Genomic DNA, 22,358 nt, shown 5'->3' with positions numbered 1-22,358 from the left:
GCAATTTCACTCTGATATTAAGCAACTGCTGTTAAAAGTTGTCTTGCTGCGTTAATGCAGTTTAATGCCACCTTGGAGAAATAAAAAAAAACAACCAACCCCATTCATCATCACTGCAGCAGTCTGTCTATTGACAGCTAAAGGAAGGCCAAAACAGGTACCTGGGGCATAATGCACTTGTTTGCTGGTGGAACAAACAAAAGCTCAAAATGAGTTAATAATTTAAAAATACAAATACCACACTGTACATTGGGCATTATATATATATATATATATATATATATATATATATATATATATATATATATATATATATATATATATATATATATATATATATATATATATATATATATAATAAAAAACAAGAAAAAAAACACAAATTAAAAATAATATAACAATAATATAAGAATATGCAAAAAAACATCCCTCCCTATTGTACTCAGAATATGCGAAAAACATCCCTCCCTATTGTGGTTTGAAAATGTACAATTTTGCAGGACTATGTGCGTGTTATGAAGACATTCAAAAATCACCATTTACATAGACCAACATTTCTGAAAAACTGTTAAAAGCTTAACATGAACTTTTGGAAATCTCAGGTCTATTTTTATATGCTATCTTTGTTTCACAGCTATTAGAGTTATGGAAGACATTCCTAAATGCAGCTTAGCTAACACTGCTGGAAAATAAAATAATAAGGACATGATTGAAAATTTGTAAGAAGCCAACTACATTTTTTCACCTCAATAACCCAAAAATGAAACTAATGTAGTAATGCAGACTTAAAAAATGCACGGAGACTAAAAGCACATTGGAAAGGGGTCAATGGTTGATTTAAAGAAAACCTCAGGTGGACTACTGTAGTCTACATTTTACAGGTATAAAAAGTAGACAATTTATTTCAGCAAAGGTTACTTGCTTAGCAAGCCTTTTGGCCTGCTGCATTGGACTCATAGTTTAGAGTTCTATATCAGATTTTTCTATATACAAGCTTTACTAAGGCATGGTCACTATAAAATGGGGAAGATTTTGTTCCTTTAAGAGCCCTCCCAGATTTTCTGAACAGGAAATACTGCACCATATGTAGATAAGGAATATGTACAGTACCAGTTACAAAAAGTGAACTGATTGAAAATGCCCTCACTCACTTATTACTACACTAGCATGTTACTGTAACAAAGTCCAATTATTTAAATTGACAATGAATGGGAAACATAGCTGAAGATACATATGGCCTAAACTAATTTAATACAAAACAAATACAACTGTAACCAAATATCCACAGTAGGACCATAACAGGATCCAGTCGTACAGTGCAAGCCATCAACATGTATAAGAAAGATAGCATTTCCAAACAGTAAGCTCTTTAACAGAGACTTACTTCTCAACCTTCTGGCCAAAGCACAGTTTATTTATATATATATATATTAAAAAAAAAAAAAAAAAATCAGCTGCTAAACTTGAAAGGCAATTAAAAACAACAAAATAACTCGAGGCATTTAGAAAAACACTTTGCAGCACAAAAGCAGCAGTAAGGCCACAACAAATTCAAATATCGGTCTCAAACTCCTTATATGGAGCACACTGTTCATCACTCTGGCTTTCGAAGATAGGGGATTAGGTCTATACAATAACTCAGACATTGGGAAGACAGGGTGGTTAGAAAACAGGTGAACAAATATTAACAGCAGCACTTTGACAGCACTGCACAGAGCATTCAAAAATACATATTTGGTTAATTTTGCCTTTAAATTTGTTTATATGGGTCACATGCATTTAAAATACTGGATTACATAATTTCAGGAAAACTAAATTAAATGTTAAATCCTTTAAGAATTGTTTAACATTAGGCAAATAATGCAAATGAACCATATAACTTGTTTGAGCTTGGCATGGCATGGCCTAAGGTGACAATTGCTAACACGAATACTTTGTTTGCCACATGTCTCAACTCAGATAAAGACAGAACCTTCACACATAAAGCCTAGGGGGGATAAAAGTGGAAGAGCTAGATGGAACACTGCTGCTCCAATGCACAATGATTAAAGAAAGAAAAAAAAAACAGGAACAGTTTAAAAGGTTAGCGTACAGCATGTATTGCAGGCAAGGCAGAGGCATTGCTTAAAGCTTTTTTATAGACTTCATATAACTGAAAAAATAGGCCTTCTGAGGTTCTACTATAATGAAATGAACACAACTTCGGTTTTGTAAAGTCACAAGATTTTCGTTTAAAAAACAAAAAAGCAGTTCCAGTTCGAGACCAAAATACAGGTTTTACTGGAAGAGTAAGGTAGCTATAATATACAAGCAAGTTCTGGCTTGGAACCTGGATATACTTCCGAGCCAAAACTCAGAGGAAAAATATAAACTATTTGGTAACAAAAGTGTACTATATGTTTAATACAAAAAAAAGGTATGGTGAAAATGTACCTTTACTAAAGCTTATACAAGATCCTTGGTCCATAAAAACTATGTTATCATGTTTTATATGCTTTCTTCTACTTTGCTGAACCTCCAATCGCACCCACATTTATACATCTTGCCCCTTTACAAAAAACTGAAAAATAGACTTTTTTTTAATTAAAGTTTTATACATGGCTGATGTATCTTGTGGTTTCTCGTTTTTTTTTACCCTTTATTTGATCTAGGCTCCCATCACTTCACTTATGCTTTCAGATCAAAACAGGTTTGTCCCTATGAAACCACAATGGGTGTTGAAGATTACAGTTGTTTTTTTTCTTCTTTTTTCTTTATGTAGCACTTAAGTCAGTTTAAAGTCTTTTGTTTCAGTTGGTAGGTTAAGATACTACCGTTGCTGCTGAAGATGTGACATTGGTAGAATTTGTGGTGAGAGTTGTGTAACTTCCCTCACTATTTGTGTTGGGTTCACTTGATGCCATCAGGCTTGAGTTTGCTCGGAGGATGGCCCCAGCAGCATTGCAGTGTGGTCTGGGCCCTGGCTCTGGTGTGTAAGTGAAAGTAAGGCTGGTGGAGTAGATAATCCCATCGTTTCGAACCAAAGTGACAGGGACCTGAACTGGCTGCCGAACCCACCGCCAGCCCTCGCGGAATGCAGAAATATCTGGCACGACGCACAGCATGCTCTCTGCACACCTGTAAGAAATGTAAATATAAGACCTCAGGACAACATAGGTTTTTAAATGTCATACAGTATCTTCATATGTTCTCATGCCAAGTTGGTTCAATACTGTGTACAGAGCACACTGATCATCATTAACCACAAACGATTTATGGTGGGCAAGTTTCGATGATCTGCTAGAGTTGCACCCGCAGTTGCCAGGAAAGCTTCCCCTCACAGCTCTGTGACAGCACCTCAACCTTGAGCTGAACAGTCCTGCCCTGGCTGTTTCTCAAGAATGCTGAATTGCATGGTGTGTAAACCGGGTGCTTAGTTAACACCAGCAAATTATTTAAGCCTGCACTGCCACATAGGCTGCCTGCAAGTCAATTTTAATCTTGATGGGCAAGATAGCAGATCGGACAAAATCTGCACTAGTGGTGCAATGGTTATGATTTTCCCAAACCGAACAGAAACTTACATTCCTACGTTCCCTCTAACATTTAGTTAGCCACTGTGGCTAAAGCAACTTAACATTTTTTGTCACACCGGAAAAAGCCACTTAACAATATTGTAAACAACTTAAAACATACTGTTTCACAAGGCAAAAAGACGTGTATTGTATTTGAAAACACATAGATTTTTAAATGCCAGACCCTACCCTTTACAATACACATAAATAGTATATTTAAAGTGCACTATAACTCTGATTCCCATTTAATAAATGCCAAACTTAGTCCCACATGAAAAAACGTCATTACAGATTTCCTAAATTCTGAATAGGTTTGCAGAGATATTCATGCACCTTTACATAATTTTGACTGTGATGTAGTTTTCTTTCCACTGCAGGACAGTGCTAGTGTATGTTAATATTAATGCCTACCTGACCAACCGCAGCTCTAGTTACACAAGCTTGTACTAATGTGATTAATAATATTAGTAAGATTGTACAGCCACTACTGTGTTTAAAAAACTGATTTTTTTTTACCGTGTTCTTTCACCTGGGACTACTGACAGTAATATTGCACCGATTCTAACATTAAAACTCAATATATTATAATGAGACAAATCCTTCTTTTTAAAATAATAAATGTGTTTTTTTTTCTTAAATTGTTCCTCTTTCGAATCCACTCTTTTACTATTTCCAAAATGTATTTCAACACATTAACAAGATAGCAAACAACTAAAAAAAAATAAATAACTATTTCTGGCTTGCCGTCTGTGAAAATATTCTTTCAAGACCAGACTGTATGTTTGAAACCATGCCTGCTTCACCTCCCTGTGACTATCACGGTCATATTTTAGTTGTGTGTACATGGTTGGTATCAATTAATTAAGTGATTAATTTGTTGCTAAATCGGGAGATGGTCACCTGCATATAAGCCTGCAGTTCTCTCTGCTCTGGGTGGGTTGTTCAGAGGAGAGAACGGAGCGAGAGAAAAGAGAGGAGAAAGAAACAAGAAGGAAACGAAACAGAAAGTAAAGTAAAAAATAATCTAGGCACAGTGAAGGCGATTTGTCCAGTCTGACCTGGATAATTTGTTTGGTGTTTTGTGTTCGTGAGTTTTGTTTTTGTTAAAACCTTTATTTTTTGCTCTGTGGAGCAGTGTTTTTGTTTAAATATTGATTTTATTTCTGTTATTTAAATAAACGGCGCACACCGCGCCTATTGCATCTGGCCTGACGTCACCACTTAGCCATCCTGTCACGTGGTGTCCAGTGTAGGATCACCAGCACCTCCCTTACTCAGGCCGGAAAGGGTACTGCAGTTTGGTTTTTTTTAGTTTTTGTAGGAACAAAATGGGAAGGAGAAGCTGCAGGAAAACAGCAGCAGCAACAGCAGCAACAGCAACAGCAACAGCTTCCACCAGAGGGGACGTCGGCCAGGTCTATGTGGTAGACGAGTGGTGCCCTGATTGTGGGGAGTTTGGGCACACAGTGGCCATCTGCCCCACCCAATACCAGGGAGAGGAGTGGGCTGCCCAAACAAGCCAGGACCAGGCACCCCGGGGAAGACCCCAGAAGCAGGAAATATCAGCTGCGGCCGAAAAACAGGAGAGCAGCTGGGATGCCATCCCCCGAGAGGTCATGTACAACTGCTGGTGCCCCATCTGCGGAGAGCGGGGGCATTCTCCACTCAACTGCCCACTCCTACCAGAGGGGCGCCTGCTACGCCCATTCCTACCAGCAGAGGAAGAGTGTCTGCTGGTTTCGCTTCCACCACCCACAGCAGAGAAGGTAGAGCTGCTGTGCCCACCGCCGCCAGCAGAGGGAGAGTGTCTGCTGGTCCCGCCTCCGCCAGCAGAGGGAGCGTGCCTGCTGGTCCCCCCGCTGCAGCCAAAAGGGGAGGAGCCCCTGCCGCCTTCGCCGCCAGAAGGGGAGGAGCCCCTGCCTCCTCTCCCACCACCACCTGGAGGAGAGGAGCAGGAGCTGCCTCTGCCTCCACCTTCACCAGGGGGAGAAATGGAGCTCCCTCTGCCGCCTTCATGGCCAGGAGCTCCCCTATCGCTGTCGCCTCCCGAGGGTCCGCTGCTTCCATCACCTGGGGTCGCCAGCTCTGCCTTGCCTGGGGATGCCGGCGCATCACCGCCCAGGGATGCCTGCCTTGCTGTGCTCAGGGATGCCACGCCTGCTCTGCTCAGGGATGCCACGCCTGCTCCGCTCAGAGATGACACGCCCGCATCGCCTGGGGTTGTCTGCTGCTCCGCATCGCCTGGGAGAGCTATTTCTTTTTTGTCTCCTAGGGTTGCTGATGGTCCCGCTTCGCCTGGGGTCGCTGCCGGCTCTGCTTTGCCTGGGGTCGCTGCCGGCTCTGCTTCGCCTGGGGTCGCTGCCGGCTCTGCTTCGCCTGGGGTCGCTGCCAGTCCTGCGTGGCAGCAGGAAATTGTGTGGCTGGAGCTCCACAAAGGGGAGCTGCCGGCCATGAAGACAGGTGGGGAGGTCAGGAGACCAGCTTCCCCCGCAGCAGTTTCGCTGCAGGAGATTGTGTGGCCGGAGCCCCAAAAAGGGGCCAAGTGTGCATTGCACAAGGGGGGAATATGTGGCAGGGCGAGGAGCCCTGCACATAAAAAGGGGGCAGGGCTTTGCCCTGCCATAAATGTAATGTTTATTTTTAGAATGGGGTACCCCTCCGCCCCTGTGCAATTTATTATTTTGTATTTGTTTTGTTATTATTATTATTATTATTTTTATTATTATTATTGTTATGATTTATTTATTTATAAATATGACGTCGTAGCTGTGTTGTTTTGTTATTGTTTTATAAATGTGACGGCAAAGAGCCATAGGTTTTGTTTGGCAACTTAAAAACCTTGTGTAGAAGGTGGCCATCTCCCGAATTAATTAAGTGATTAATTTGTTGCTAATCGGGAGATGGTCACCTGCATATAAGCCTGCAGTTCTCCCTGCTCGAGGTGGGTTGTTCAGAGGAGAGAATGGAGCGAGAGAAAGAGAGGCGAAAGAAACGAGAAGGAAACTAAACAGAAAGTAAAGTAAAAAATAATCTAGGAAAAGTGAAGACGATTTGCTCAGCCTGACCTGGACCTTTATTTTTGCTCTGTGAGCAGTCTTTTTGTTTAAATATTTATTTTATTTCTGTTATTTAAATAAACGGCGCACGCCGCGTCTTTTGCCCTCCAGTACTGCCTGTGTGTTTTCTTCCTGCATCTGGCCTGACGTCACCACTTTGCCATCCTATCTACCTGATTGATTCTGACAGCCCTCAGTAGGGTTTGTTGATAAAAGGTACTGATGCTACATGCACTGCAGGCATACCCTAACTTAAACCTTTTGTTAAAAAAGTGCATCGCATGAAGTAAAAATCTGAAGCTGGAAGTTTGAGGTTAAAAAAAGCAAACAAGCAAGATGTTACCTGTACATAGTTTCAGCTTCTACATCCCCAAACCAAACCCGAAGATTTGGTGTGAAATTCTGTCCTGTAAGTTCCAGCATGGCCACATCCCCACCTCCATTTAACTGTTTCAAAAAAATAAAAAATAAAGCTTAAGATATATACTGGTTTACAACCCCAAGAAATAAAGAATATCCTTTATCTACAGTTACTATACAGGGTCTTTAATGTTTAGCACTGCCAAAAGTAAAGTAAAACAAAAACACCAGATCCAGGATGACTTCTACAGACTGGCTGTTGATTTAGCTTAATCTTTGTTAAACAGCTAAATTTTGAAAGCAAGCAAAAGGATAGTTGCAAGTTTTTCTTAAGATTTGTAAGTCTGTTTCACCTGTAAGCTTTCTACAACAGGCACTGGAGTAACTGGTGAATGGACAGGTCCCATCCCCTCATAGAAGGTATATTCTGCCTTGTCTGTGCTGATGATTGTCCAAGAGGCTCCATCGTTTATCATTTCTTTGTTTGGTTCTTTTGGACATGGAGTGGCCTAAAAGACAAAACGTTATTACTACCATTTTCTTCTCCATTTAGAACAATGACAAGTGTAATTAATTTCATGCACAATATTCAATTATTCTGTCAAATGTAATTATTTGTGGATTATACGGATCTTCTGAGCTATGATAACTAGATAAAGAGATGCATTTCTTTTTATCATTGGTAGACATCATAACATTCATTGAGTAACTCATTTAAAAAAAGTAAAATGACGCCAATGTCACCATTGGATGGCCAAAATATTTTTCTATACGTCTGTCCTCATTTTCCAAAACCCTATTAAATATGTCTACAAGTTAAGAAAACGGCTCTGCAAGATGAAACCAGGAGGGTGACAGTCTCAATACCATACCCAGTTATAAACTCCCATCAAGAGAACAAGATGCCAGTTCTTACTACTTATTAAAAGGCTTTTCTTTTGTATTAAAGAATGTGACTTTGTGAGAATCAACATCTTAAATGAACTCAACAATGTGTAAGTCTCTTGATTTATTTTTATTTTTTTACTGACAGGATTGGTTATATATAAAATGTTTCAATAGTAGGGATATTTAGATTTTAAAATATGCACATATCACTTAAAATGGAATAGAAAGAAAAGTGTGACAAAAAGATTTGGAATGGTCCATTGTATGTTGTGCATAGAAAGTTGTTGCTAGCGCTTGGGTACCCTTGCAGTGTTTTCAGCTTTTAAATAAAAGGTACCATCAACCCAGTTTTCAAATACAGCATTTTAGTGATTGTCAGTGTTTTTAAGGCTTACCTGAAATTGGATTATTCTCTCCTGAGAAAGGCACAGGTACATTCTTTCTGTATCCTTCAAATAAAAAGCACACTTGTGGAGCTGCGATACTGGATCGTCTGCATCTAGCAATGCTGTTTGTTTATCCACTTTACGGATTATCTGAAAAAGTACACAGGACATTTTTTAATTACAAATACATTAAAAGATAAATGTCACATAGCATCAGCATCCAACTTTGATTAAACATTTGAAAGCACTGTAAAACCTTACAACAAATGTATTTTCATGGCTATCTGCAAAATAAAAGTGATTGATTCATCGATCCTATTTATTATGACATTTTGAAGATCACATTTTATTTTCTTTCAGTTATAATTGAGACCAACTGCAAAAAATACCAGGAGTTACCGTTTAGAGAAGCCCCACTATGTTTAATCAGAGAATACTAATAAAAAAAAATCAAAACAGATCAGTAGCAATCATTCCCTCCTGCTTTAACAAATAGTTTAACTATTTATCAGAATAATATAGGTGGATACAGGCAACAAAATAGATTTAACTAAACAGGGTTATCTAAATAGCTTCACTTCCTAAAATGCCAATTTACTTTAGTGTACTAAAGTGTAGGAAATTATTTCAAAATCGATGGTTGACACAAATTGTCTGTTTTCTTTCCCATTGTTCAATCCCTTCACTTCCCATTAAACTAGTCTCTAACTAAATACTAAAGCAGGAATTCTAGTTTCCACTTATGCTTGTTCTTAATGATTATATACAGTGCCTTGCAAAAGTATTCAGACCCCTGACCAATTCTCGCATATTACTGAATTACAAATGGTACATTGAAATTTTGTTCTGTTTGACATTTTATTTTAAAACACTGAAACTCAAAATCAATTATTGTAAGGTGACATTGGTTTTATGCTGGGAAATATTTTTAAGAAAAATAAAAAACTGAAATATCTTGCTTGCATAAGTATTCAACCCCCACACATTAATATTTGGTAGAGCCACCTTTCGCTGCAATAACAGCTTTAAGTCTTTTGGGGTAAGTATGTACCAGCTTTGCACACAATGTCGGAGTGATTTTGGCCCATTCTTCTTGGCAGATTTGCTCCAGGTTGTTCAGGTTGGTTGGACAACGCTTGTGGACCGCAATTTTCAAATACTGCCACAGATTCTCAATGGGATTGAGATCAGGACTTTGACTGGGCCACTGTAGGACATTCGCCTTTTTGTTCTTGAGCCACTCCAATGTTGCTTTGGCCTTGTGCTTGGGATCATTGTCCTGCTGAAAGGTGAATTTCCTCCCAAGCTTCAGTTTTAGCAGACTGAAGCAGGTTCTCTTGCAGTATTTCCCTGTATTTTGCTCCATCCATTCTTCCTTCAATTTTAACAAGATGCCCAGTCCCTGCTGATGAGAAGCATCCCCACAGCATGATGCTGTCACCACCATACTTCACTGTAGGGATGGTGTGTCTTGAGGCATGGGCAGTGTTAGGTTTGCGCCACACATAGCGCTTTGAGTTTTGGCCAAAAAGCTCTATCTTGGTCTCATCTGACCACAAAGCCTTTTCCCACATCGCAGCTGGGACACACTCATGCTTTCTGGCAAACTCCAGACGTGCTTTCAGATGGTACTTTTTGAGTAACAGCTTCTTTCTTGCCACCCTCCCATACAGGCCAGTGTTATGCAGAGCTCTTGATATGGTTGACTGGTGCACCATTACTCCACTCCCAGCCACTGAACTCTGTAGCTCCTTCAAAGTGATTGTTGGCCTCTCTGTGGCTTCTCTCACAAGTCTCCTTCTTGTTTGAGCGCTGAGTTTTGAGGGACGGCCTTTTCTTGGCAGTGCCTGGGTGGTGTGATGCAGCTTCCACTTCCTGATTATTGATCCAACTGTGCTCACTGGGATATCCAAACACTTGGATATTATTTTGTACCCTTTCCCTAATCTATGCATTTGTATTACTTTATCTCTAACTTCTGTAGAATGCTCTTTGGTCTTCATTTTCCTTCAGATTCACAGCCTGACCAATGATCCTTCAACAGTGGGGTTTTTATCCAGAAAATGTGACAGCAACTTTAATGGTTCGCAGGTGGAGGTCAATGGTAAGGTAATTGTGTCCTTGTTAGGGCAATTTCTTTCTTCGGTGTAAACTGGGAGCTTCCACAGCACAGGGGTTGAATACTTATGCAAGCAAGATATTTAAGTTTTTTATTTTTCTTAAAAATATTTCCCTACATAAAACCAATGTCACCTTACAATAATTGATTTTGAGTTTCAGTGTTTTAAAATAAAATATCAAACAGAACGAAATTTCAATGTACCATTTGTAATTCAGTAATATGAGAGAATTGGTCAGGGGTCTGAATACTTTTGCAAGGCACTATATATATATATATATATATATATATATATATATATATATATATATATATATATATATATATATATATATATATATATGTGTGTGTGTTTATATATGTTTTATATTTTTATTTTCTAGATAGCCTGCTTTTGCAACATCTTAAAATCTGTTTTAGATTATAAAAAGTTTACTATACCAGTCTGGGGAGTGCCATGCCAGTTACTGAACACACAAGTTTCACTGTCTGTCCATAATGAATATAGCCATCTCGTACTGTGAATTCTTCACCCTCGGATTCTTCGTCATCCACTGAAGTAAATAAATACATAAATGTTGCATATTCAATATAAGGACCAAATACTTTTTTTTTTAGTTTTTGGGGTGAATACCCATAAATAACTATTTTAATTCAAAATGTCCTTCATAATAAGATATGGGGAGAATGGTAGGATTTAAAATAATAGTAATGCAATAAATCCAGGTCAAGTTATTCAGCTTAAGTTACAGATTTGGGCCCCAAAAATACAAAAAACTAATGGCAGTTACACACCACAGCCCATGCCCGTGTATGTGTTTATAAAACTTTACATATTTGGCAAAATTGACATGTTATAATAAATCTTAAAATACACATTCATGTTTTTTATATGGCATTATTATAACTGTAAAATTACAAAGACACTTACAAAGATGGATGTAAAAGGCTCCCCACTGCTGTGAACTGGCATGGAAATTCCCTCCTTCTACGTGTAAATACCTCGTACTGACTGTCTGAGAACGAAGTCGATTGAACAATGCCACTTTCGTCCCTGATGCAATACATACTTAAGAAAAATAGAAGAAAAAAAATGTCTCCACAACCTGCATCAATTAAATATTAAATTATATTAAGGCCACAATATTCTACAGGTTCCTGAGCATCCAGTGACATTTATCCATGGAAATGTCAAACACATTTAAAAATCACTGACTTTGTACAAGAAAGGTATATGAACAATTTACAGAACCAACACAGATTCTTATCCATATAACTTATTAATCCCATTGCCACAATAACACTCCCAACAACCCCCCTCAAATCAAGAATCTTTCTCTCTCTCTCTCTCTCTCTCTCTCTTTCTTTCTTTCTCTCTCTCTCTCTCTCTCTCTCTCTCTCTCTCATTTTACTTCACAGAAAGATCTGACAATTCCAAAAAAAAAAAAAAGGGAAATTGTCAGATAAGGCCAACAGTGCGCCTTTACCTGACCCATGTTCTGACAAGGCTTTCCAGCACACACTGCTTAACTGGTGCAGTAGGTGGGTTCACACAACATGTGTAGTTACTACTGAGCAGGTGTGGTCTGGTTTAAACCAGAACAACCATGGTTGCTTTCATATTGTCACAGAATTATATGTGAATTTGAAAACCTAATTAGAATAGTTGGAATATTAACACATCTGGAGTGAGACCAGTAACAGAGTGGATTTGAAAAAGGAACAATTTAAAAAATAAATAAAAAACACTTATTATTTTAAAAAGAAGGATTCTTCCCTTTAGGGGTTCCACCATTGAAATGAGACAATAATATGTTACACAAGCACTTTCCAACTAATCAATCCATTAACTTTATAGATCTTTCTTATCCATTCATGACAGAGACTGTTTAAGAGAACTTTTGCATCCTCAGCAACCCACTGGTGACTACACATGTTGTGTGAAGTGAACCCAACTACTGTACCAGTTAAGCAGTGTGTGCTGGAAAGCCTTCTCAGAACATGGGTCAGGTAAGGGCGCAGTGGCGGCCTTACCTGACAATTTCCTGTCTTTTTCGGAATTGTAAACATAGTTTTTTGTGTTTAATGTCAATTATTGTTTCACTGGAAGGCTGATTTAAGATTGTAGATTGTAGTCCTCTCTGTATATCTTATAGGACCTTTTTGGTTTGCTATTTATTTTTTTATTTGTGGTGCACCTTAGTTTTTGTATAATACAAATTCTCTACTATTATAACAAACATTCCCAAGTAGGACCACTTTTCAGATACATTATACACATATACATAGACTTCTAATACATAAAACAAGCTATTATTAGGCTATTACATTTTGAACAATTTTTAAAAACATGAATAATTTAGTTACGTTTATATTAAGCTAGCTATCTGATTGATTATTAATAACAACAACATGATTAAATTGATAAATGTATTTATAGTTCTACCTTGATGTACATTGAGTCAAATGGCGTATTTAGGAGGAGAATGGCACATTTCCATACAATCGATTCAACCATTTCATCGCTTAATGTAAACAAGATAATAGCCTAATAATCATGAACAGGATCTCCCAGATACTTGTAACTCCGTTAACTAGGGATTACAACATGTAAACAAATCGCTGGGGTAAATCACATTCAAATGCAGCTACCCTAGTGTATTCACAACTATATCGTATGTATTGTGCGTCACAGTTCACACGGAAGGAGGGTTCAGAACATAAATGATCAGTCAAACGCTGCAAATACATAATTGTTGTGAGCAATTTATTCATGATTTTTGTATTCGGAACATTTGGTAATATTAATTATCCTGCACATTATATTGTTTGCAATACATTATCATAGACAATATATTAGTGTTAAGAATATATATCTTTATGCTTATGTTTTAAAGTGTATATAATGCTTATAAACTGACACAGCACATTTAATTTGTTGCTACATCAACTTGTGGAGTCCCCATTGGAAATAGCGCTGTACATCATGGTACTTTATCTGGGGTTTAGCTTCTCAGACAGGTCAAAAGCATTTAAAAAAATAAATAAGTTGTAAAAAATTAGCAAAAATTAAACTGAGCGAAGAAAACTTAAATAGTATGGTTTTTAAACATGCAGCTGTTTTTTTAGTTATTTTAGTGGAAAAAAAAACAAAAAAACAGACTAATTTGTCAAAACAAATTTTTACGCGATTCTGTAACTTAAATACTACATTCTCCGTCACAGGGACAAAGAGCATATGAAATGCCGTCCCGATTGGTTTTGAAATGGCCATTTTTTATTTTTTTTCCCACCCCCCTACATATAGTACAGTATGAATAACCTATTTTAGGCATAATAGTACCACCTCAATGATATTGCAAGCACATAAATTTCACCCATAAAACACAATATAAAAATAGTCTAATACTGCATATTTACATTAAGGCTGTATTCACACTGGGTCCTTTTCAAACTGACTCTGCCTGGTTCATTTAATTTCAAACAATGTATCTGCTTGCTGTTCACACTGCGAGCAAAGGGACCGAATTCATTTGGATGCAAGCTAAAGTTTATTTTTTTCAGGATCGAATTCGATTGTGTTCACAATGCAGTTTTCAAGCGCACTCGGCTCATTTATATGGTCTGTGAACCGGATGCTTACTATACCCTGCAAGGCATATTAAAAGATGGCAGCTATTGATGTATTGGCATTGCTCCGGTTTTTAATATAGCATGTTTTAGATTCTTACATATTGCTGTGTAAGAAACCACTGGGGGAACACTTCACTAATTTAAATACATTTCTTGAATGCCTACAGTAGGAGAATAATGCAATTCTGCATTTCGCTTGGATTTTGGTGTCTGACCAAATTTCTATCAGAGCTTCAGTTTCTTGCACTGTCCATGTAGTTTAGGGTTACCAGATTTTCAGTGAAAAACTGGGACTTTTTTTTTCTTTTTTCAATTCACTGACGCCGTAGCAACTCTGAAGACGTTAAAATAACAGTATATAATAATACAATGATAGTTTACAAATTAAACACCGGGTGAATTTATTGCAGATCATAACAATTTATTATTTTCTTTACATTGTCATCTTGTCAAAACATGTTAACTGTACAAAAAGCCAGATTAAAAAAAAACAAAACCCAAAAAACAGATCACCTATTACCATTTAAACATGTGATATACACAATCAGAATGATTAAACACATAATCCAGAAGATTGTTTATTTTATTTTTGGATGGTGCTAACACACAACCTACATTACTCTGTTATTAACTTGCTGAGCACAACGATACAGTTTTGTACTTAAAATAAATAAATAAATACATAAATAAATAAACAAATACAATAATGATAATAATAAATAATAATAATAATAATAATAATAATAATAATAATAATCGAAAGCTAAACTGGGACGATTAAAATTTAGCTTTTTCCGACCGGGACAAAAAATTAATGCTGAAAACTGAGACAATCCCAGTCTCTCTCCCCCCCCCCCGAGATATCTGGTAACCTTAATGTAGTCCCCAATAAATTTAGTTTTTTGCTCTACTTGTTTCCTCAGAATATGAACTAAACTACACTCAAAATGTTTACTTTTGAGGCAGGTTACCTTGTATAGTTTGTTTCTTATGTGCAAGAGCTGAGTCCAACAGTTGTTCACATTGAGGTTTAGCAAGCGAACCAGACTGTGCGTTTGCCAAACGGACCGAGATCACCTCTTCAGGTGGACTCGGTAAGGTTTGTTTCCCAAGCGGACTTTGTTGTTCTCACTTCACACCAAACGTATCGAGTGCGGACCAAACCCTCTAACAGACCCAGTGTGAACACAGCTTTAGGATCTGTGTTTATTTTGCTTATGAAATCACTGTAAACAATCACATTTTTTAGCTAAACAATTTAGTTTGAATGCTTAAGAGAAAAGCCTTCAATAGTACAATAATTTAAATAAAAATGTAGATGTATTTAACTATATTTAGTTTTACAAATGATACATAGTGTATACGGAAATAAATGTACAAACATGTATGTATTTGTAAATAAAAAAAGTTAGAACCATTAGAAATAGTTATTTGAACCAAGGTTTTTCATAAAAAGAATACTTACAGTCTGCATTTTTCAAGGACTGCTTCTTTTTGGAAGGTTTGGAGATGACTTTAATCCGTTTACTGAGGAATACGCCAATGTCATCACTATTACCATAAAACATTTTTACAGACAACATGAAGTGCTTTCTCTTGTCGGAGTCAGATATGTACAAAGTTTTGGCTGTGCAATAATTCTGATGGAAAACAGAAAAAAGGTACTTACTTCAACAGGGTGTAGTTGTATGATGGTTTAAAGTAAGTTAAATTGTAAGTAAAAGCATCAGCAATAACAATACACATACAGCAAACAGTAACAAGGTAGGACCCTTGTGTAAACTATGTGGTGAAAATAAGTCAATCAAATTAACCTTACTTAGTAGTGGGAGTTGAGTTTTCATTCCATTTAAATATTCATTAATTCTTAATTGATAAAAAATGCATCTGGAAATTGTCCCATCATTATCCTTTAATGCAGTTATGCATATGTTAGACAACACTATCAGCTTTGAATTTTTTAAGAAAGCTGTATTAGATCTACCTTTCCTTCCAAATTTAACTGCTGCATTTCTTGGTCACTGTTACCAATTCCAATGAATGCACATGGCTGAGATTCCTGTTCAGAGCAGCCATCTCGCTCCATTTGTTCTTTCTTTTTCTTCCACCCACTTCCCATAAGGTATACACAAGGGGGAGGACAGAAAAACCTACAATGCAGAAGGTTATTAAGATGCATTGTAGAGAAACTAATTTAACAATTTCATCCATTGTTCTCAGTGATTATCCTCTAACACCACACCAAGACATACTGTGCATCCACAGGAAGTGGAATACGATCTCAAAATGCACAGGTCTGTCAAAATCAGACAATAACTTGACAGTACTGTCACCTCCATTTACAGTATAATATAATAGCGTCTTGTAACAAAGCAAAGTTTTATTAAATTCAATAAGTTTCATCACAAATGTAATGTTCATGACACTCAAAATGTATTGGACATACTCGTGGGACCTCGACTACATATGCACGATGTTTGCAATACATCCTTATAAATGAAAATAAGAATCAAATGTGCATCACAACTGATATATTTCAGGGCAGAAGTAGTGAACTGCAGTACTAATTTATACTCCATGAACAGGGTGAAATTTATACATTTTCACCTGCAGATGGCAGAATTTGACAGGGTATTGGAATATGTTACAGAAAATGATGTTCATTCATGACACCCATTGTGCTCTACAGGAGTCTGTATTGGATATTGATTATACCAGCTAGTTATTTTATCATTTACCTGTATCCCAAAGAAATCATTACATAAATATTACATTTGGCGATAGTGGTGGTGAAAGCCATTTCCTACCAATATATTTTACTACCTCAGGACAAAATGTTATGAGCTACAGCAAGTATAGTTATTTTTGTTATTTATTTTTCAAAAATCAAGAATCTGATTTCATTGTTGCAACTACCTACCAAACGTGTGGCTGTGTTTTTGAAACCCCCATACACATTGATACTTTAAATAATAAACTAATACTCTTAATTAAACTAGAAAAATGTATTTTGGTTGGTGAAAACTAGTTTAATGTCTAGTTTCACATCCTAACACCCCCCCAAAAAGATAGCAGAAAAGGAGAAGCTGTTTTAGGTCATTAATTGTAAATCACAGAAAATTCTTCTGGTTTATGAGACACATTTGTACCTCATGGCTAAGCTAACGAAGGCAGACGTCTCAGAGGTGGGGAATACAGTATTAACTTTTATTTGGTAGTGGAAATATTTAGGTCCTCGATAAAACAAAAATGTGTAATTCAGAACTCCTAATCTAAGCGCTAACGCATACACTACAGCTTATAAATGTTTCTCCTGTACATGATCTACATATCCCATTTGTATATCTATAACAAAAAGGCTCTCAACCTGTACATGTGTTATAAACCGGATTATTGCATGTACAAAAAAACCCAAAACAAAACAACCTAAACAATGAAAAACAAAATCGTCACAGCACCAGTTACTATACAAAAAGGTGATTCTCAATCCAAAAAACAAATGACTTGGCACCTGTCTAGGCAAAGTTTATCAGTAACAGTGATCTCTGTATTGCCTCTAGTGCAGTACTGATCACTTACATGGCCCATGGTGGGAGTAGTGGTTAGGGCAGCAGTGTGGAGTAGTGGTTAGGGCTCTGGACTCTTGACCGGAGGGTTGTGGGTTCAATCCCAGGTGGGGGAAACTGCTGCTGTACCCTTGAGCAAGGTACTTTACCTAGATTGCTCCAGTAAAAACCCAACTGTATAAATCGGTAATTGTGTGTAAAAATAATGTGATATCTTGTAACAATTGTAAGTCGCCCTGGATAACGGCGTCGGCTAAGAAATAAATAATAAATGGTGGCAACCTTTAAATTAAGCAGCAGAATAAATATGGTCACATAAGTAATACCGACTTCTCTAGTATTTTCTGTAGCTAATTTCTTTGTATTATAAGCTGTAGATGCAATGATTTCATGCCAATGAGACTACAGTATGTCATTGCAATTGAAATAGATCCTCTTCAATTGTTATGGTGCACAAAATGCCATTTTCTTCAGCTATTTGATGCCCACAGACCCCTTAATTGAATGCAGTCACCCATAAATATACCATAAGCAACAATGTAAAATGCTAAACTTGGGGTACAAGACCATTAGTAAAGTAGTCAATATTCAAACACAATGTAGTTGTGACATATGCTCAAATGTGTTTGGAACCATGTGCCACATAGAATCTTCTAAAAAAGCCATACCTGATATCTACTGGAAATCTATGCTTAATAATATTAACTGTTTAAACATTTGTCAGTCATTTATTGGAAAAAAAAAAACAAAAACACAGAAACGATGGAAAACTTTAATTAACATACTATATGCCATTTAGGATTTATATTGTATTTATTGTTTTAACGTTAAACCTTTAAAAAGTCTTAATATTTACATATAAGGTACAATAAGAAACTTAGCAGATTTTATTATTAGAAATCTGCTGCCTTTGGAGATCAAAGATTGTGGATCATAGCATAGTAAACATTAACAGTTTTGTTATCAAATTTAAGATACACAGGCAGCAGAAACTGGACCTCTTCTTTTAGTAACACAATGTCTTACCTTTTTTCATTTCCGTATGATTTTTGTGCAACTTTCGCATGAAGAATTAGTACTGTCTGATCACCCCGTTCCTTTAGATAATTCCGCATTGCTTCTCTAAAACAAACAAAACACATAAAAAAAATAATAATAAAAAAATTGAAATGGGAGATTTTGTGAATAAAAACTCAGCCCTGGTAGCATAATCTAAGGGGCAAGTCCCAGATCAAATGGTTTGTAAACATGACAGAATATGGAAATGTAAAAAAGGATTAGTATCACCGATACATCCAGAGGTTAAAAACAATGTAGCAGAGAAATTTAATTTCTACTGGCTACAACCAGTAAGCTTTGAGATAAGTACTGTAGTACAGTATACATATGTGTACCATCTATGAAAACCCTGTGTGTCAAAACCATGTGGTCTATATCATTTATATGTGCCATGCTGAAGTGAAAGAGTTCATTTTTAATGTACAATACTGGTAATGCACTTTTGAAATAAACAAATGTTATAGCATGGTATTTTTCAAACATGAAATCAGGTATTGCACTAGGTGAAATACATTTCTTGGTTTGCTTAACTACCCTTCCAGGAAGGCTGTTACTGCTTTACTTTCTTTGTCATTTTAGTGTTCTGGGGTAAAAGCATCTAACTGGCTGCAAAGCATGTCAGTCATTAGGGGAAACATTTGGTTGGTCACTTACAGGAAAGATGGCCCTCAAGGGACAATTTCACTCTTTGTGAAATGTTCCAGGAAATGCAAGGCAGTTTAAAGCATGACTTACAACAAGAGATTTATTTAATCTAGTGTATTGTCAGATATCATGATTTAATATCAAATAATTTCTCTTTCAAAACTATACATTTGAGACCTATAAAGTGTAGGGACATGCATGGAAGAAATTGATGGAACTATTTTGTTAGCAACAATTACTTTAATACAGTAGCTCCAATGGGTACTGTCTCTGTAACTTTAACAGTCACTGTGTTGAGGTCAGCTTTGCAAAACACACAATTAAATTCTGACAAACTCATGTTATCTTTGCTTTAACTCATCTCCTTTCTCTGGCTGGATTTTTTTTTTTTGTATACAGTGTTCCATCGCTATAAGGCTCTCAGTTATAATGCGCCTCAGATATAATGCTCCTACAGCACGTCCCCCAATTCCCTATACTAGTGATTCATGCAATATTTCTACAGTAAATACAGTACCAGTGTTGTTCAAACTATAAACAACTTCGCAGTCTAATTTCCGTTTCTGTCCCTTTTGATACAGTATCTGAAATGAAGAAAAGCTGTGCTGGCACTTTATAACACTTTATAATTTTTCAGCATTCATTTTATATCTAAATAAATATTAGGCGTGGATATCTTTCCTAATGTATTTGCTTTTTTTGCTGCAAGAGGAGCTGCGACTTTCTCCGGGAGAGGAGATGCTTCAGCCCCGCTCTGGCAGCCGAACCTGAAGCCAGCCCATTCCCTCTTCCCCTCTCCCGACCCGCTCTCCTTCTCGCAGTTGGTTTGCTTGTCTGTCGCTTCGAACTGAACTCCCGACCGCCGTTTAGCCAGGCTATTTATAGTTTAAACACTGCTAATTACAATGATCCACGAGTGGGAATCTTTTTTTTTTTGTAAAAAATAGCGTTGATTACATGGTGCTTTATGTATGGTTAATTCCCAGAAAGTTACATTTTTGCTTCACTATATGTGCATTATAGAGAGTTATTTTATTTTGTATTTTAGTCAGCTGTGTGTTATGTGTCCCGCGCCACACCCTACCCCCTCCCCCATTTATAATGCTCTTCGGTTATAACGCTCATATTGTATGTCCCCCCAGAGACCCACGTTATAGCGAGGGAGCACTGTACATTCTTAAACATTTTGAAAATTGGACAGATTTTATAGTTTAAAGCATTGTACATTTTTAGAACATTTTTGTATTTTTTCTCTTTTTTGTTGTCTTCCCTCATTGGAAACAGAGCAAAGCCAAATTAATCAGGGACAGTTAGTTGTCTTAAGAAACACCTCAACTCTCAAGCCAAAAGTAAGTCTGGCCCATATCCAAAAACACTGCTCAGCATTGGGCTGCTTTACCCATTAACCAGTGAACCAAACACTACTGTTACCTACAGCTGGCCACCATTGCTGGCAACAAAGGCACATTAAAACTAAACCCAATTACACAATGCCAGAAAATGAAGAGTAGTTAATCAAAAAAAAAAATAATAAAAAAAAAATACTGCAATGCACAAAAATTATCAATGAAGCGTAAGGGGGGGCGGGGGGATGCAGCCTTATAGATGTTAGATTATTCTTTGTTTTCCTAGTTTAAACTGATTTAATTTGCTTTAATGAAACACTAAAAACAGACATCTGTTATAGAGTCTTCAATAATGTGATCCTAGTGATGCCGGACCCCCACCGGTTCTGTGTATGAGCAGGGGTCACGCTACTCATTTTACATGATTACCAGCTGCTGAAAGGCTTTCCTAATCAACAAATTAATTGAATCGTCAGGCGGCAATACAAATTAACAGTGTGTATGTTTATATCCCCCCCAATCATCATTTAAGGTTCAAAAAGAGGTGCATGTACCACAGAAAAGTAGAGTGTGGAAAAGAAGTCATGACAGCACACACACACCAACTGACTTTCTAAATAGTTTAACTGTTTTTACTACAGTGCATGTTTTTGTTTATTAACAATAACATTTGATGTGGCTGCTGCCTACATTACCTGGAAAAATATATAATTATTTCTAAGAGTGGAGTGTGTAAGTTTGTATGTCTGTAAGCTGAAACTACCATACCGTTAGTAAATGTTAAACTGGAAAGCAAACAAGATTTGGTGAAAAGGTGTGTACTTGCAGGTATACATGTACTGTACTTGCTTTTTCTTACAATGTGTAAGAAACAGTCAACAATAAGTCATTTTACTATAAAATCGAACATAATTGTGAGGCACTGCACTTTAAAGATAAAACAAAACAAAACAAAAAAAAAAACTAATGAAGATCAAAATGTAAAAAAAGTTTCCTCTCTAAAAAAAACTACGCACCTATATCCATGTATGCGTGTGTTGTAATCTAGGTCACAGCTGGCTAGCGTTAAGTTTTGAAAATGGCTGCTATAACATTAAGCAATTAGAGTCATTAGCTTAATTTATTTAGTTACAAAGAGTAACCATGACCTTCAATGTTTCACAAGCAGGAAACAAATCTCTCTCATGAATCTAAAGCGCTGGCAAGACCAAAAGGAGGGACACTTCAGATGTGTCCTACTTACATTTCAAAGCTCAGTGGCAAAACAATTTGAATGAGTTAAGATTTTGCTTCTTTGTTTTGTTCTTTAAACTCAAACTCATTGCACATATTTCTCAAAGTAAAACCTTTAATGTATACAATTAAGTCTAATGGACAACAATTATAATTTCCAGTCACAAATACACTATTGTGTGGAACAAATTTTCATGTTTGAAGGAAATTTAACAGGAATAAAAGGTTTTCCATTTTGATTTGAAAATAAAAGAATAAGGCAGTTCTGGAATTCAAGTGCTATTGAACTGACCATTAAGAAAACTGTATGTAGATCATAGTTCAAATGTAAAGCTTTGTCAAAATCTGAGAACAGACTGAGACATGTCACACTAAATGTTCTAAAGCTATTTGCCCGTTAAGCCCATTCATTAGGCCAGATTACGTTTTTACCATTTCTCTACAGTAAACCTTCAGATAATGCCATTAACAGCACCTTGTAAAATCCCTGAATACTTATGTGATAAAAAAGGC

General features: G+C 36.9%; 1 protein-coding gene across 1 annotated transcript in view; it reads right to left on the bottom strand.

Annotated features, from left to right (window-relative positions):
- Positions 1-352: 352 nt before the first annotated feature.
- LOC117420720 (suppressor of hairless protein homolog) overlaps positions 353-22,358 on the bottom strand; it is a 60,989-nt gene continuing 38,983 nt past the window's right edge. Inside the window, exons 3-11 of the mRNA XM_034034285.3 lie at positions 18,589-18,684; positions 15,981-16,146; positions 15,462-15,636; positions 11,295-11,432; positions 10,805-10,917; positions 8,254-8,394; positions 7,324-7,479; positions 6,954-7,057; positions 353-3,117 (exon numbers count right to left, since the gene is read on the bottom strand). Coding sequence (XP_033890176.1) covers positions 2,802-3,117; positions 6,954-7,057; positions 7,324-7,479; positions 8,254-8,394; positions 10,805-10,917; positions 11,295-11,432; positions 15,462-15,636; positions 15,981-16,146; positions 18,589-18,684 — 1,405 coding nt within the window. The 3' untranslated portion in view covers positions 353-2,801. The remainder of the gene's footprint in view (positions 3,118-6,953; positions 7,058-7,323; positions 7,480-8,253; positions 8,395-10,804; positions 10,918-11,294; positions 11,433-15,461; positions 15,637-15,980; positions 16,147-18,588; positions 18,685-22,358) is intronic.

Source organism: Acipenser ruthenus, chromosome 1, assembly GCF_902713425.1.
Source record: "Acipenser ruthenus chromosome 1, fAciRut3.2 maternal haplotype, whole genome shotgun sequence".
In the NCBI taxonomy this organism is placed as follows: domain Eukaryota; kingdom Metazoa; phylum Chordata; class Actinopteri; order Acipenseriformes; family Acipenseridae; genus Acipenser; species Acipenser ruthenus.
Note: the sequence above shows the minus strand (reverse complement) of the source record. Positions and strands in the feature narration are given on the sequence as shown.